This window comes from Danio aesculapii, chromosome 7 (genome assembly GCF_903798145.1).
Source record: "Danio aesculapii chromosome 7, fDanAes4.1, whole genome shotgun sequence".
NCBI classification, from domain to species: Eukaryota; Metazoa; Chordata; class Actinopteri; order Cypriniformes; family Danionidae; genus Danio; species Danio aesculapii.
Window position 1 is genome coordinate 29,717,443 of NC_079441.1, and position 18,678 is coordinate 29,736,120.

Genomic DNA, 18,678 nt, shown 5'->3' on the forward strand with positions numbered 1-18,678 from the left:
ACAGCAGTAAGACTGCATTTATTTGATAATAATTAAAGTAAAAACAGTAAAAATATGATTGATTTCCCATTTCAAGTAACAGCTTTCTGTTTTAATATATTTTAAAATGTTGTTTTGTAAGCAGCCATTACTCCAGTTTTCAGTGTCAAATTGCATCATCTGACTGCATGAGACCAATTGAAGATCAAAACATGACCTTTCTGTACAGAAATATAAAATATGAACCAATCGCTCAATTTTTAAATGTCTAATCATCTTGTTTTATTCTGCCCCTTTTCGCTAGTAACTCTAGCTTGACAGAGTATGACAAAGTAGTCAGAAACAAAAAACTGGTTTGTCTCTGCAATTACAATTTTAATAATAAAAAAAATCAATGAACATCAAACAGAATTAAAAAAATAAATAAATAAATAAAATAGTATAAAATACATCATGATGATTTTCATCTATCTTTGTTCTCCTTTGCTAAAGGGCTGCGCCAATAAACCAAATTATATCCAATCGCAATAAAATTTATGTCAATAACAATGATAAGCTCTGGACTTTTTTTACTCTATACTGATCTAATCACATTAATATCTGTACTGAGCCAATCACACAGCAAAAATGAGCAGCTGCTGTGGTGGTCATGGAGGAGTGGAGAGCATGAGACTGATTGCTGTGATGCTCTAAGGACAGACGAGTCTTCGCTGAGGTCCAGCCTCCGGCGCCTAGACTGCAGCTCTGCTCAAGACGTTTGGCCAGTGGAGAAATGATCACACCCAACTGTGCCTTGTTTCTCTCGAGGCTTTTTAATTCACTTTCGCCAATTGGTGAAGTTTTTTCCTCGCCACTGTCGCCACTGGCTTACATGGTTTGGGATCTGTAGAGCTGCGCATCGATGGATTTGCTCTTCAGTGTTTGAACTGTCTGCAGTGAAAATTAAACCACACTGAACTGAACTAAACTGAACTGAACTTAAACCCTGAAAACTGAACTACACTGTTTTAATTTACTATAATCTTCTGTGTGAAGCTGCTTTGGCACAATCTACATTGTAAAAGTGCTATATAAAGATGACTTGAATTTAAATGAAAGTGTGCAACTAAAATGTGATATTAGAGATGTACCGAATTTTTGGCCACTGAAAATTTATTGGCCGAAATTATGTTATGCCATTTAATGGACCCTCTAATTTACTTGAGTTATTGTTGAGATCCTCTTTTAATTCTGGAAGCATTAACAACTCATATAGAAATTGATATCGTTATTGTTCAGTATGGAAAATAATTATCAAGATTGCATTTTTGCCATATCAGCCAGCCCTACTTTGCTATTTTTTTCCACACAGACCTTTTCCAGGTGGCCCACAAATACAAATCTGCCATCTTGTAGGTTTTTTTTTTCCCAATTGCTGTATATCTGGCTCTCCCAGCTTCTCTCTATCTGTGTTTGGGAAGGGGGCCTACTGAATATGACTGCTGTGCAAACAGTTCACTGTGATTAAAGAGCGTCTCCCAGTAACCTACTGCACCTCACACTCTGCAGAGCACATTCACAACACACTCAATATGCAAACCGCTACAAGTTTAGTCTTGATTCTGACAGCCAAGAGCAATTTCCCAAACCGCACCATGTTTGATCCAGCACTGTTTGACAATTTGTGTTCCCTCAGATTTTCCCCAATAGTCCAGTTCCAGCAGACTGGACTTAAGCTGAATCTGGTCCTCAGAGTCGAGTTGTCATTTGCGGTGTTTTGCGATATGGCCTGTATGACATGTACATATATTAGCCGGAGCAGCTGTACCCCGGTAATTGACTGAAGGGCTCTCTCTCTCTTCTCATAGTACTGCTGACGGAGCTAAAAGGCTTTAGTGGCTAATGTCAGTGAGTGGTGCGTCTTAATCCTGTTGAGAGCGCAGCCGAGGGTGAAATCCTTCTTTGATTATTGCTTGCTATCGTTGCCTCTTTCCAGAAAACAATTTCTCCGCAGACTCAACCACACAGGCAGGAAATTACCTGCAAGACTTCATACCCAGGGCACAATATGTGCACCATTGGAGATGTAGGGAATATAGGATTGATGATTGCAGATGTTTTATGCTGTATCCTCAAATAAAGCCAGAAGAGTTTGAGCCAAATAACTTTGCCGCTAAACTGATCCCAAGTCTATCCATTATCCAGAAAGAAATAAGGAAGAAGCATTTGAAGTCACTCTAAAATGTGTCACTAAACTGCTCTCCAGGTGTGCTATAAATGTGCTGGGAGTCAATAGGGAGGTTTAATTCAGGCGCAGAACTAAAAATAATAAGGGATTGTGTCAATGGGGATTCATACAGTGCGATGTGAAGGCAAGAGTTCAAATAATAGCAGACGTAATATAGCCAAGGTATTGCTCGTGTGTGAGTATGAACGTATTGATTTGGTTGTAGGGACCAAATGTCCCCACAGGTATAGCAACGTCAGTAAAGTTTGACATTTGTTTGGTCCCCATGAAGAAAATGGTTCATAAATTGCTCAAAATAGAGTAGTTTTAAAGTGTAAATCTACAGAATGGGGTAGGGTTGGGGTAAGGGGAATTGAATATACAGTCTGTACAATATACAAATCATTACGTCTATGGGAAGTCTCCATAAAGATAGCTGTACAAGTCTCTGTGTGTGTCTCTGTTTTTGACAGTATCCCTGGTGTGCTGTTATTTTTAAGAGACAAACATTCTGACTCATCCCTCAGTACATACAGTAAATGTACCTTTTCATAATTCGCGAGTCAGATAAAAGTAAACATTTGGGTAGGGCTGTATTGTTCCTGTCTGATATCAAAGCAAACAACAGCAGCAGAAAAATAATTAAAACTGTCATGGAGAGGATGAAAGATGATCATGAGCTGATGGGTACTGACACACACATTCAGAAGAAATAAATCTTACTAAAAAGCAATGGAACCCAGTTAATTGGGCCTTCAGTTATGTCATGAAATAGAACGTATTCATTTATCAATCTGTAAAACAAGAAGTAGTGGATCCAAATTTATGGCTTTTCTAGAAGGGAAAGGGGTTTTATTTACATTAAAAAGTGAAGTCATAACAGTTGTTTATATACCCAAAATTGTCATTTTTAATCTTTACTGCACTGCAAACCACTAGGTTTTTACTCCAACAAGCATTTTTCATAATCTTTACCCAACATAGGCACATTGGGGAAATGTGTCCAGGGCTGCTTTTTTTGAGAACAAGAAATATGTGCCTCGGGGTACATGTGGCTGCATTTTTGTTTGTAAAAGAGCAATACGGGGCAGTACTGCTGACTGCTCATGTCCTTATTCAGTTTTTCCTGTTTTGACTGGTTCGCTCTGTAGCTCACCATGACTGGTACCAGACTTGAAAGGCAGAGCAGACTAGGCCTGGAATAGTATAAGATTCTGACAGTTTGATAACCTTGGATAAAAATATCACGGATTCACGGTATTGTGGTTACTGCTCTAAAATATATTCTTTTTAAATATCTGGGTAAAAAACTAAAACTTTTTCCCCCTTTGAACACAATATATTTTATTTTGAGAAACATTTCAAATATTTTAGAGCAGTAAACATGTCAGGCTGAATAATTCAAATGAATCATTGAATTCTGTTGTCTTCATTAGTTTCAAAAACACAGATTTCTTTACAATTTTAAAACAGCATCTTTGGATATCTTTTCTGCTAGAGATACTGTTGTTCTAAAAAACTAAATAAAAAATCATACACATACCTTAGGCACGGTTTAGCAGAATATTTTGGCGGTTTTAAAATCTTGACTTTTCCAAACCATGATATACTTTGAAAACGGTTATAGTCCCATGCCTAGAAGAGACCCGACTGAGGTTCAATTCTGGTGAAGGATGGTTTCAGGAACCAGGAAAACTAACTAAACCCCAAAAAATCATGTGGCTGCAATGACTATTCTCTTTTAGTTTGCTTTTTGAACACACTATCGGTTGTGTTTAGGAATGGTGGTGGGTGGTTGAGTCAATATCAAGCTGATATGTTATGCACAACAAGGCAACTGGCTTCGTATGAGAAAACATGCCCCTGTAATATAATTGAGATTGTCAAAAATGTACACTTGGCCTCTAGTGGAACAAAAACTGCAAGAAGACATAGTCCAGGGTAGGGCTGTGTGATTAATTCAAATCGCATCAAAATCGCAATTTGAACATGCACGATTTCTAATAACGCACCACGCCTAAACTAGCCTGCGTATACAAAGATAAAGAGTTCAGTACAGTAGTTTTTTTGCAAAAAAAAAGTGAACAGTGGTGTGGAATTACTTTGGATAGAGAAAGGCTGATGTATAGCAGAATCAGGTAATTTCTAAGACAAAATCAGCCACTGTTATAAGACACTGTCAGTCACATATCGCATCTAACAGCATGTGGAAAGTCCGAGGCATGTTGCATCCTTCAGAATTAAATGCATTTTGCGCTAGTGCTCCTTTGTGGTTACTCGGCGACCATCAACCGTTTTCTCAGAGGATGACAAACTAACAAAAGATTGCTGCAATTCGGATACAAGTTTCATTTATGGAGAAAATTAAAAAGCACTGGTTATTTGGGTATTCTGTGTTTAAGGTAATTAGTCTGCCGAAATGTGTATATTCCATGCAAAGTATGAGTGCTCGGTTCTTGTTATGTGATTCGCAGTGTGCTTGCTGCATTTTAAAAGTTTAAAAGCACACACACACACAGTAGTCTATTTGGTTCGCCGTAGGCCTGTTCTAGAGACAAATTGTTACACCTTTATTGGTGATTTTTCTTTTGTCTTATGTCTGTTTCAGAGACATGTTACAGGTCTTTGATAAAGATCTAACTGTTTTCCTTTGGAAATATATTTTAAATTCACACTGTAAAATGTGTGTCTGTGTGTGTCAAAATCGTGATTAAAATTAAAATTGCAATATTGTTTAAGAAAATCACAATAGGTTTGCCCATATCGCATAGCCCTAGTCCAGGGTACATATTTCTCGACTCTCAAAAATGTTGCCCTGGGCACATATTTCCTGGGTTGCATACCACAAACATATGGTTACATATAAAGAACAGTATGAACACTATAAACTAAGACTTTTCCCTCAATAAATCTACAAAGAGTTGGTAAAATAGAAGCAGTTTAGTTTATGTGTAGAATATGGTCATATAGGATAAAACGTTAATATTTGCTTTATAAGAACCAACAAACAGCAAATATGCTAATAATATGCTAATATGCATCTAGTTCGGTGTGATAAAATACATGGGTTGAGTTTCACTTCATATTATTGTATCATATTTAATCAGGCACTTCATGGAATACCTCCAAATATTCTTTTATTCTATAGAAACGTTTAGAGGCCCAAGGGATTTATGATTTTGCCAGGGAATAGGATTTTGCACTAGGGCAAAATATTCCTTTCACTGAGCTCTTTTGTGCTGCTGCTCTTTCCCCACGTACACCAGCCAGGCCTTTACTCTTATTCAATCTTATCTTTAACTGACTCTTTCTAAGCGCTTTTTTCTTTCTTTCTCAGTCTTGGTTTCATTTTCTCCCTCTCTTTTTCTCATTCTCAATTGCTACTGAAAGAGGATCAATAATTCAAGGGAGCAAATACAAAGTGAATCATCTCGCTGAAGCATCTGTCTTACACTTTATCTGTCATAAAACATAATCTCATGTTACACTTGTTATAGAAATGTACTTGTGTTAATGAAGTATCTTAATAATAGTCTAAACGGTTTCTGATGATGCTATATTTCGTGTATCGTTTTGTTGCTATTGCTGCACTAATATATTGTTTATTTATTGCAGTGATGTAGTTAAAATGATTTTTTTTAGCATTTAGCAGACCTGGTCAGGCTGATTAGCTCAACAACAACTGCAATATATTACGTTGACAGTTAAAGGTGCTATAAAATGCATTGATGCAGTATGTTTAATTGTTCTCTGGCATCTAAATACATGTTATGTGGCTTAGGTAAGTGCCAAAAGTGTCCAAAAATGGTCCATTTCCAACCTTAGGAAGTGGCCGTAATGTGATATGGTTGGTTTTGACCATATTTGGAAGGGTTGTGAATAATAATGAGCTCTGATCTGATGCTCCAGCAGTTCATGTCAATGCCCGATGTACACACGCAAACACACATGCACACACACACAAACAAAATAATCATAGTTCAGTTGTCAAAAATATTTTAACAAATTGAATACATTACTTGTTATATGCATTTTTTCCCAACTAAAGTGATCGAAAAGTGGTTTATTTTATCTAGGAGTGAGCCATCTACAGTAAACTAATTTGCTCCTGAGTTGTGTTGTGGATGAAATATAGGCTACATTGATTATACTTGATAAAAGAGACTGACAGAGATGTACTTAGTGTTATGTTTTGTGGTTTTAACATATATGAAAACACAGAAAGAATTAATATCAACCTCCGCATAAACAGTTTAAATGTAGTGCTGTCCTTTCGCTCGAGAAAAATATGTAAAAAAAGTAATATGGCAATGCATAAAAGTGCATTACAAACTAATATTCACTAGTTTATATTTGTCTGTTGCCTCTTTACAAACATTCAGATGTCACAATGTGCACGTTAAACTAGCAGAAGATAGAGTTTAACTGACCTTATGCCTCTTAGGGGTGGTATTAAAAGATTTATAATCCGTATATCCTGCGTTTTGCATTCTTACACACTGTGAACAGATGAGATCATACATGACTGCCTGCTTCACAAAACTGGGGATGGCTGACGCAAAACTGACTTTTTGACACAGTGTCGAGTGTTTTAAAACATTTTGAAGCACCGAAGTATGATTCGAAACACCCAGGTTACATGACTAAAGTTATTCAAAGCATCTGTCATTTCAGAAGCGTTTTGAGTGTGTGTGTGTGCACCGAATAACTGTGCTGCGAAAGTCCCAAGTTCAAATCCCAACGTGTACAAATACTCAGAAATTGTGACTTGATGTATTTTAGTAATGTTACATTTTTATGACTAAATTAAGACATTTATTCATTCATTCATTTTCTTTTCGGCTTAGTCCCTTTATTAATCTGGGGTCGCCACAGCGGAATGAACCGCCAACTTATCCAGCACATGTTTTACGCAGCAGATACCCTTCCAGCTGCAACCCATCTCTGGGAAACATCCACACATTCTCATTGACACTCATACACTACGGACAATTTAGCCTTCCCAATTCACCTGTACCACATGTCTTAGGACTGTGGGGGAAACCGTAGCACCCAGAGGAAACCCACGTGAACACAGAGAGAACATGCAAACTCTACACAGAAACGGCAACTGACCCAGCCAAGGCTCGAACCAGCGACCTTATTGCTGTGAGGCGACAGCACTACCTACTGCGCCACTGCATCGCCCCATATTAAGACATATTTATTCATTAAGTGTTCATTCGGATATCACACCAATGGTAAAACAAAACGCGTTACAAGAACGGAGCATTTAAAAACTAATGTCTATACTGTAGCTGCATCACCATGGATTCGAAGCCGTTATCTCGGCATGCTAGTCAAGAACTCTGACCGCTTCACTAAATCAATTGAAATCTCAGCTATACAACATAGGGTATAATTCCTCCATTTGCATAACAGTTTTTTTTTTTTTTTTTGCTGAAGCTGCTCCAGAGCAACACATTAAAAAATGACCACTAGGTGTCACTGTAGAGACAGATTTCCAAACGTTTCGAAGCTTTAACACATTTGATTCGACTGTTTCAGTGTTTCATGATACCTTGGTCTGCCCACCACTACACAAAACTGCTTACTCTTCCTTAAAGTTTGTTCCATTTTTCAAAATAAGAGTCCCTCATACATAGTAGTATAAGCCAAATAAAAGCCTTATAAATATTATTTTTTATATATATATATTTTTATTTATAATTCAAGTTGTAATTTCACTTAGAAACGTGGCTGATCAAAGGCAGCCTGGGTCATGCATAATAATGATTTTGTGTGGAAGGTAACAGTTCCAATTGCCTGTTTTTCACTGAGATTTTACACTCACAGGATTTACATGAGAATGAGGAAACAGTGTTGTCGGATGCTCATGACATGTAATTTCCATGTACTAAATTTTTATTGTTTAGCTATTTCTACTGTAGGTGAATCCAGTTTTTCGTTCTATGGCACCTTTCATTTACTCACCCTCAAGCCATCCAATATGTAGATGACTCTTTGTGCAATAACATTAAAGGTTTTCAGCTAAAAATGTGGTCTTTGGAGATTCATAAAACACAAGCCAGCAGTTATGGCACTTAATTTGAGAGTAAAAAAAATAGGCAAGACAAAGTTAATACCTAATGATATGACTCTTATGAAGCCAAATGATGTGAAAGATAGTGAACATTATTAAAAACATCGCTATTACCATTACCATTTTTATGTTTTTAGGGGAGTAATCCCATATCCCTAACATGATCATACCAAAGTTTTTTTTTTGGTTGCTTTTCCTTCATGTTTGTGGTTGTTAATCCCAAAGTTGCATGTAATAGCACACAATGGCATAATCCTGTAATCTTCAGATCGATCGACTCTTCAGTCTAAGTTCTCAGACTTTTTCTTTTGCCAGCAAACACATTTCAGTCAGTGACTGCAAATAAGTCAGCATTCACCCTATTTCACATACAAAGCCCTATATATACTGTGTGTGTGTGTGTGTGTGTATATATATATATATATATATATATATATATATATATATATATATATATATATATATATATATTTAATATATATAATATATATATATCTCGAAACATTTTAATTCAGTCTCTAGCATTATTCATAGCCTGAATTTGCATTCTAAACCGCTGACGGCATCAGCTTCAGTCCCGAACATTTCATTCCCTCTGCATGTTGCGTTTAACTCTGTGCTCCCATTGGTTTATGTAAGATGGCGCTGTGATTGTAGCACAGCTGTGAAGTCCCGCGGGTAAAAACTGTGAATTAGGGAGAGAGGCCTGCTGGACATGATGGGTTAAAGGGTGAAGGAGCATTTGAGAGAGAGACTGCCTCGCGGTGGAGTGCTGCTGGTTAATGAAGGGTGAAGGAGAAAAAGATAGAGAACAGAACGAAAGAACAAGTGCTGCGGCAGCTATAAAAGTGTAAATGCACAGTTTTTTTAACATCTCAACTCTGTAGAATTCCCCCTGCAGTTTGGATGACCATATCACTCCCTGTACATGAAATATTGATGAAGTCACCTGTAAGAGTTTCTTCTGTATAGTTGGGATGTGATTTCGCTTGAAGGTTTTGATGTTGTGAGACATGCATCTTCATTTTTTTTTTGGTCTCAAAATGTTGTTTTCTTTGTTTCAGGTGCTATTGTCTGGACTGATTGGAGTGGTGTCATGGAAAAGGCCCCTTTCTTTGGTGGTAAGAATTATAGTTATACTAGTAAGCATGTGAAGTATGTGTGTTTTGCTGATATTCAGCCCTATTAAGCAACCAATATATGATTTTTCTGTGGTTCACATTCTACCAATGTACATTATTAAAATTCTGACTAAACTAATAGAATATAATATTTATGAATTTGTGTAAATTTGTGTAGCTACTTTGTCTAAACAACCTATTTTAATTTTAGCATTAATGTAATTATTTGGTAACATTAATTAATAACAAAGTCCCTTTAAGTCAAGTCATTTCACTCAACGACCATCTTTGAAACTCCTAGCGGGCAGTATGCTCGGGCATTCTGTCTGAATGAGGAAAAATCTAATTATCCAAAAGTGTTTCCCAAGCTTATGATTACTCTACTGATCAGCAATAAAATTAAACTACAACCATCTCATGATTTTAGTTTCTGAACATCCAAATTAAACAAAATCAGCATTTTTTTTTTCAGGTTGCCTGAGCTAATGCGCATACGCACTCGAAAAGAACAAGATCACAACATTAACCTAATTTATCGCCGTATTACACTTTATTATCCTCTGGATAATGCTTTGTCAGATCGCGCTGGTCTTCTGAAGTATTAACAACTTGGTCCTGATGGTGAATCTCCTCAAGAAATGACAGCTACTCTTTGTTTACAAGTTTGTGCATTTGAGCAGTTGCTGCTTTTATGTGATGTGCGCTTGACAGGACAGACTGTACCTCGCGTTCATTTCATACTGATTACAAAACTTTTGTTTTCAAGTGTAGTGGGTTCATTTAAAAGTAAAGAGTTCAAGCTTTATTTGGACATATTTCTTATGCCCATGAAGCAAGTATTCACAGAGATTCCAGTGCGTTTGTTGACCAGAAAAAAACTGTCATAAACACACATCTGGTCCGAGCTTCTCCCCTGGAGAAACATCAGTCTATAGTAATCGATGATTGGTTCCTGCACTAGAAGGCGGGTCTTCATTCACCATTTTGATCGTTAAACTTTTCCCCATTCAAAACTATATGAGTGACACGTCTTGTGTATTCTATAGTCTTTGTTAATAATTAATAACATTAAGTTATTATTATCAAATTAATAACTAAATATTAAGTTTAAATAATAAATTAATATTATTATATTATTTGTATTTTTACAGTTTGTAATTTTAATTTACATAAACATTAGATAATATAAATTAAATTCAGTATAAATTCAGTACAGTTAGATATTAAAAATATTAAAAATAAAGGTTATTTATAGCCATTGTTTCATGAAGATCCTTTAATATCCACTGAAAATTTTAATTTCTTTACTTGAAAGATGTCCTTTTTATTATGAAAATGCAACAAAGAAACAAAGTTGTTTAAAGAACTGTTGACTGAAAAGTTCTTTGTGGAAGAACTTTAAGGCTTTACTATAAGAACTTCCTTTATTTATTTAAGACTTTTGTACAAATCTCATAATTGTTAAAGATCTTATGAAGTGCTTTGAAAGGTGCATAGTTTTTTATTCGATGTTTGACGTAATCTCAACTGACACATTAAAACAGAGCGGGACATATAGTAACTCCTACACTTTTTAAAAACAACCAAAAGCTTTTCGTTTTTATCACAGCTCTGCCTGTGAGAGTGGCTGAGCTCAAGCACATCACATGATAAGCAAATGAGAAGCGTCTTGAAGGGAGCAGGACATGTCAGATACTAGAAAGTATTTGATTGGTCTGATGATTTGATGAGAAACTGAAGTATGAGGTGATGTCATAATAACTGTTAATCTATTTTGGCGGAATCAACAAACTGCAAGCTTTGGATGTTTATTTCTTCTAAATGCGAAATATTTCACTGTTTTGGAGCACACTACATTATAGTTTTCCTTAAGACCAACAGACTGACACTAACATCTAAAAATAATGAATACCTTTAATCAGAATCAGAAAGAGCTTTATTGCCAGGTATATTCACACATACTAGGAATTTGTTTTCGTGAGTTTCTACAGTGCAACAGAATTACACACACAGGACAAAAAACAGATAATAAATATATTTTAAAAATAGAAGTAAGTAGTGAATGTAAATATACAAATTAACAAGTGCATGCACAGGTATATTACTATATACAACATTATTTGTTAAGTGTGTTGTTAAATAAGTGTATATGTGTATAAAAGTGTATAGCAAGTAGTGATGTTGATTCCACAGTTACTATCATCAAGTGTTCATGAGATGGATTGCCTGAGGGAAGAAACTGTTTCTGTGTCGGGCTGTTCTGGTGCGCAGTGCTCTGTAGCGTCGACCAGACTGTAAGAGTTCAAAGAGGCAGTGTGCTGGGTGTGAGGGGTCCAGAGTGATTTTGGCAGCCCTTTTGCTCTCTTTGGATAAGTACAGTTCTTGGAGATTAGGGAGGATTGTACCAATGATTCGCTCAGCAGTCCGAACTATTCAACAGTCTTCAGAGGTCGGATTTGGTAGCTGAGCTAAACCAGACTGTTATTGACGTGCAGATGACTGATTCAATGATGGAATGTAGAACTGTTTCAGCAGCTCCTTTAGGAGGTTAAACTTCCTCAGCTGACGAAGAAAGTACAGCCTCTTTTGAGCTTTTTTAACAATGGAGTCAATGTGAGTGTCCCACTTCAGGTCCTGAGAGATGGTGGTGCCCAGGAACCTGAATGACTCCACTGCTGCCACAATGCTGTCCATGATGCTCAGTCGGGGGAGAGCGGGGGGTTTCTCCTGAAGTCCACCATCAATTCCACTGTTTTGAGTATGTTGAGCTCCAGGTTGTTGTGACTGCACCAGACAGCCAGCTCCATAACCTCCTGTCTGTCAGCAGACTCGTCACCGTCCTGAATGAGGCCGATAATATGGTTTATTGGGCACTTCTAGTTAATTCTGATTGAAAGTTAAACCTCTCCTTCCATTATATAGTGTCATCTATGAGTTTCAAATTCCGAAACTGTTTTCAAATTTTGGTTATTTGTTCTATACAGAACATTCAGTTACCAGTATGTGACATGCACATGTATGTTGCACTCATGGAGGGCAATCTTCCTTTTACCCTCTGCCCTGTCTGATTTTTTTAGTGGATTTGTTAGATTGTGTCTGATGCTAAGGCATTATCACAGCAAGCTCCATCAAGAGGGAGCTGGAGGGCTTCTGATTGCCTGTCATGTAGTGCTCTGTAGACAGTGTGAATGTCTGAGCCGAGCATGCACAGATCCAGCCTGGAAGCCAGTGCAGTGGGAATGGGATGTAAAGTGTATGCATTGGGTTTGCTCTGTTCAGCCAGCCGTTCTGCTCATGCATAATTGCAGCAGGGATTGGGCACGCTGGCTGCATTTTTCATGCCTCTTGTTCTGTGGGATCGGCTTGCTCCGGAGGGAGCATTAACCAAGTATACAAGTTTACAGGCTGCAAAATGGGTGGGATGTTGGTAAATCCTTACCCTAACACAAAATCACACACATAAGACAAATGATTACACACAGACAACTGCACTTAGTTCATGCAATGCTTCACACAAGTCAGCTTTGGATGTGAAAAGATGGTTCACATAAAAGTAATCATTCTGTCAGAATTTAATCACTGACAATCATTTCATTCTAATATAACAGACAGAATTATTTTAGACAATATGTTTATGGTAATCTCTTCAATGCAATAAAAGTTAATAGCAATCACTGCCAGTCAAGTTCAAAACATAATAAAAAAGTTAACATTACATACCATCATAACAGTGGTCTATATGACCATGTGTTCACTGAAATTACAGTGCAGTAGATCCCGAATTTTGTGTTATCGTAGTTGTTACGATTAATTAAGGTATCTAGGAAGAGAAAACGTAACATTTAGAAAGAAAATGGATAGAAATAAACCAGGACAAGCAATCTTAACGTTTAATTTGTTTATTCCTCTATAAGGAAATATAATAAAGCCAACAAAGGAGCACATATGAGCTTTGTACAGTGCATTTGAAAATAAATAGAAACAATCACAGAAATATAACCAACCAAACGTTACAGGGGGAAAAGGAACTAGAGTGGCACTAAAGCAAAGAACTAAACAAAACCAACAGCCACATAAACTAAAACACAAGAGTTCTCTCTAAACTTACTAAAGAAATTAAAAATGGGAAAAAGAAACTGATATTTTCAGCGTATTCAACGCCAATAAATACACTCCCGGAAATGCAAAATCAAAACAAAAATACGGCGCACACCCATTTATGTAATGTTTCTGAACACTTAAAATAACTAGGGGCAAATGTATGTCATGCGACTTGTTAACCTATTTCTTTTTTCCCCAAAAAGGAATGATAAACTTTTAAACCAACAAGCGTACACAACACAAACCCATCCACACACAGCACTGAACAAACGAGACGTGCTGGTCAACTTTAAAGTCCGCGGAACGAAGCCTGATTGATCCACGATGAAACGCCCTAATGAGGAGTAACAGGCTTGGGATCCAATCAGCAACGTTCCTGTGAAGGTAAAAATAGCAGAACATAAGGTGATAGGGTGAGAGCAAGAGCGACCAACATACAGGGAGAGAGGGAGAAAGTAACTAAAGTCCAAACAACTCCCACAGACCGTAACTGTAGTTAACAAGCAAAATCTAACATCTAAAATAAAATAAACACCAAAATCAATTATTTAATAAAATTATAGAGCTAATTTTATTTCAGCTGGTTGCCGAGGCAACATTTTCTTATTTTATTTAACTTAATGCACTAAAATGACTACAACTAAGACTGAAGTAAAACACAATGTATAAGAGCCACTGTATAAGAAAAATGCATATCGAAATAAAAAAACACAGAGACCAAATTGGCGCCATATGGTCCTGCAGACCCAAGGACAAAAAGAGCCTGTTTTTCTGCAGTTTTGAGGGAGGATAATGTGACAGTAGACAACTTGGGATTTTTAAGGTTTGCTCTCGTGAAACTGACGTAATCTTGATAGAATGTAAAAATACACCTTATGATTAAACTCACTGTTTACCCAAAGAGCTCTCAAGAATTAGGAGATAAGACTCATTTTCCAGTTGACGTTTTGTTAATATTATAAATTTAGCCTACATGTAAAGCATATTTAGCAGCGCAGTGGGTAGCGCTGTCGCTTCACAGCAAGAAGGTCGCTGGTTCAAGCCTCAGCTGGGTCAGTTGGCATTTCTGTGTGGAGTTTGCATGTTCTCCCCGTGTTCACGTGGGTTTCCTCCGGGTGCTCCGGTTTCCCCCACAGTCCAAAGACATGCGCTATAGGTGAATTGAATAAGCTAAATTGGCCGTCGTGTCTGTGTGCGAATAACAGTTGCAGCTGGAAGGGCATCCGTTGCGTAAAACATATGCTGGATAAGTTGGCGGTTCATTCCACTGTGGAATGATTAATAAAGGGACTAAGCCGAAAAGAAAATGAATGCATGAAAGCATATTTAGCCTAAATATAATCCTATTAGCGACACGCGAGGGCTTAACGCACGCCCTGCCTCATGGACGAGGAACCAAACCTGCAACCATGTAACCTGTAAATTAGATCAGGTAAATGTAATGTGTGGACAGTATTTTGTGATTACTCGACAAATCGCGAATTTGAGTTAAACATTAGCAAACTTAAAGAGAGAAATTATTCAGATCAACCCATCTCTGCCTAACACATGTTCAGGGAGTTAATAATGATTAGAAAAGGTCAATTTTTAATTTTAAAGTTGAGTAGAAAAGTAAAAAATAAATAAAAATAATTAAAACACAAAACTTTTAAAACTACACAATATTAAAAAAAACTATTTGAATTTTTGAAAAATATAAAATGTAAAAACAAGCTAATTCAAACAACTAATAAAACATTGTATGAACACAAGCAACATAAACACTAAACTAAACATCCCATTTTATTTTCCAGAAATACATTTTTGATTAACTATTTATGACGTCTAGGGATGCTCCGATTGATCGGCCGAAGATCGGCATTGGTCGATAATCACATTTCATGTCTCGATTGGTACTTGCTAATCTGGCCGATCTCATGAACCGATTGCAGGTGTTTGCTTATTAGTTTACAAGCAGAGGAAGACGCACATGCACTCCTGTACATTATAGCCTACAGCAGCAACAACACAGGTAAGCGATTGATGCGCTGGCGTCACAACAGCTAAAATATATACAGATGCGGTGCGACCTGTTTATACAGTCTATTGGCGCGACTTGCTCGATCTCTTTGTTGCAAGTGCAAACCATTGTATTTTCAGGGTTTTGAGCTGCTGTGATGCGAGTGGAGCGATCGCCCCTATCTAGTGTCTCATTCAACGTTATGACCTGTCCCGGAATTTCTGCGAGTCTCCCGCATATTCATATCAGCTCCGTGTTCCCCCAAAATTTGTTAAAATACCTGGAAATCATGGCAACGAGATTGAATGAGCAAGAGAAGAGATCGCGAAAGGCACAGTGATGGTCTAAGCATTATATTTCCAAAAATTAAGTTTTAAATTAATAAAAAAAAAAGTTAAATTAATAAAGCAGTAAAAATATCTCAAGTGCACATCCCCCTCTCTCTCATAGAGTGATCTGCTGTCAATAGTTGGAGATGAGCAAAATATTGGAATAGTCTTGCATGTATTTAGGTCTTTTTACATATAACAAATGAAAGTTCTGTGTTTTTGATAATATTGCAAATTCACTAAAAGCTGGCTGGAATTATTAGCTGAATAATACTTGTAATAAAACATTTTTTATGATGAATATTTAATAATAAAACTTTTTGTAATACACTCATTGCAATAAACAGTTGTTTATAGTCCAATTTCTTTTTAGTTAAGAAGTATTCGGTTTATAGGTAGGTAATTTAACTTCTTACGCATCAAATGTGCGCTGCAAACTTTTTCTTGATTGAGACATGTAGAATTCTTCTTTCATCATTTGCAATGTTTCCAAATTGCATTGTTTGCTTTTTTATTAACAATTTTTCTATCTGTGTTATATTATTTTCTGTGGTGGTTTATTCCCCTGTGGTGACCTCTGATAAAAAGGGACTGAGCTGAAGTAAAATAAATGGATAAATTATTTTCTGTAAATCTGCTTCTGGCCATGACATGTTCACATCTAAATGGTTATAAGAGACTTGTTGAAGGTATTATATGCAGCGTCATTCATTTATTCTCTTAGGTAAGGCAAGATCTTCTCTTAAGGTTTATACTTAGAGGGAACATATGCTTAAAACATTATAAAGTTTGAAGCACTAGAATCAGAACTCTGTATCGGCCGATCACCATAAGAAGAAATCGGTACTCGGTATCGGCTGCAAAAATCCTGATTGGAGCATCCCTAATGACATCTTTTATTCTGTATTGAATTATCCCTGTAACCATGGCAGTTTTCAAAATATTCAGGTTTTTTTAATACTTCAGTTGCTATATAAAAATATAGCAGTGTTAGCATTTCTCTCATTTTTAGGTGGCATGTTTTGCTACTGCCTTGCCCCTGATTAATTCTTCTAAGCCTGATTGTTTTTCTTTTAGTTTATTTGAACTTATTTCCTCTGATGTCTTTTGTATTATTTGTATAATGGTCACATAATGTCATGCTTCTCATCTCCGGCCTATTACTGAGGGAAGATCAAGACTCATCTCATTAGATGATTATCTTTCCTTCAATCCGTCTCTCTTATTATTTTTCTATACAATCCCCTTTCTTTCACTCATCCCCCCACCTTCTCTCTCTTTCTCTTTCTCTCTCTCTCTTTCTCTCTCTCTCAGTCAGATGTAATACACGACTCTAGATCAAAGAATAATATGAGTTACAGCATGAGATGTCTCTCTGTGGGATTCAGGTAAACATGGCATTTTCTAGCCCGTGATGAAGTATAGTTCAGCAGCAGACCCCAGACTCCATCAGCTTGAGGAAACAGACACTCCAGTAGTTTGTTGTTTATCTTCTACATATACATAGGGATATCCTTTGGGAATCCTTCTGAAATGTCTTTCTTAACTTCAAAACGTCCGCCCGTTTAACTAAATTGCCTCCGCTTTTAATGCACATAAACACTTTCCACACATTTGCTACCTTGCATGTACTGTAGAAGTGCCATGACGGACAAGTCTCGTAAAGAGTTCAAGACTGGCTGACATCCGGAGGAATCCCTCTCAGCTGTACTCCATTACAGCAATGAAAGCGGAGAAGTGTACAGGCCTGACAAGTGTGCCATCCGGAGTGTTTTCTCTTGACTTCAGGGACTGTCATTGAACCTTTCCCTGCAGGATCTCAAGGGATCGCCGATCAGCCAGTGAATTCCACACACTTTCCTCGCAGGGGCAAGTGTCTCATTCACATGGGCCAGCTCTGATGATTGAGCTATCACTTGGGCTCTGTCCGCTCAGTCCTGAAACACAGGGAAAGCGTGGCACAGTTGAGCGCTGTCAAGGTGGAGAAAGATTGATGAGGCTCTCCTCCTATGCACCTCGCGGAGGGGGGAATTAATCAGCTTTTAAAGGTGTCTGACAGAGAGGGAGAGTAGCCATGTTAAATGATTGCGGAAATGAAAATGGCAGGACAACACAGAATCCACACTGACAGAGCCTTTATAAACACTCACTTTTTGCAGGATATGGCAGGATGGCAGCCAGTCAGACATTTAAAAAGATGACCTTGATCGAACAAAGCGAGATGAATGAGCCTGAAAGGACATTGATTGATATTTATCTTAGTGTAAGTAGGCCTACTAAACTGTAGTGATGTTGACAAGTCTGCTGTTTGAGTATTTAAGAACAAGAAAAGTGCAGTTTTGTGAAAAATAAGCAGAGAAATGGCATCTAATTGATAAAAAATGGATGAAGCAGCTGTTTAATGGTTCTATGGCTTTGCACAGATGTTTGAAAGTAATGGCAGCCATAAAGCTGTAGTTAAGTGAACCTAGATCTCAGTTCATGAATTATTAAAGCTTGTTTGTGTACTGATTGTCTGAATTGATTTAGATTTATTTTGTGTGTTGGTAGAGTAAGAAAGATACTGGTGGGACTGAAGGTATGTAGAGAGGCCCAGCGCTGCTGCTCAATATTTGTTAACTTTCATCAGGGGTGTAAAAATGTGCTCATTTACATAAATAGTGAATTGTAAAATTTGGTAATAAAGATGTGATTTTGTATTGAGTGAACTTGATTCCTTTGGTACGGTTTGTTTGATGTTATGTGAAGAAATGCAGGAGCAATTTTAATGTGTACATACATCAGATATACACTGACTGGCCACTTTATTAGGTACATTTGTCCAACTGCTTGTTAACACAAATTTCTAATTAGCCAATCAA

General features: G+C 37.1%; 1 protein-coding gene across 1 annotated transcript in view; it reads left to right on the forward strand.

The window, feature by feature from the left end:
• Positions 1-18,678, forward strand: part of fam189a1 (family with sequence similarity 189 member A1) — a 209,511-nt gene that overhangs the window by 76,685 nt on the left and 114,148 nt on the right. Inside the window, exon 2 of the mRNA XM_056461590.1 lies at positions 9,332-9,388. Within this exon, the coding sequence (XP_056317565.1) occupies positions 9,332-9,388 (57 nt within the window). The remainder of the gene's footprint in view (positions 1-9,331; positions 9,389-18,678) is intronic.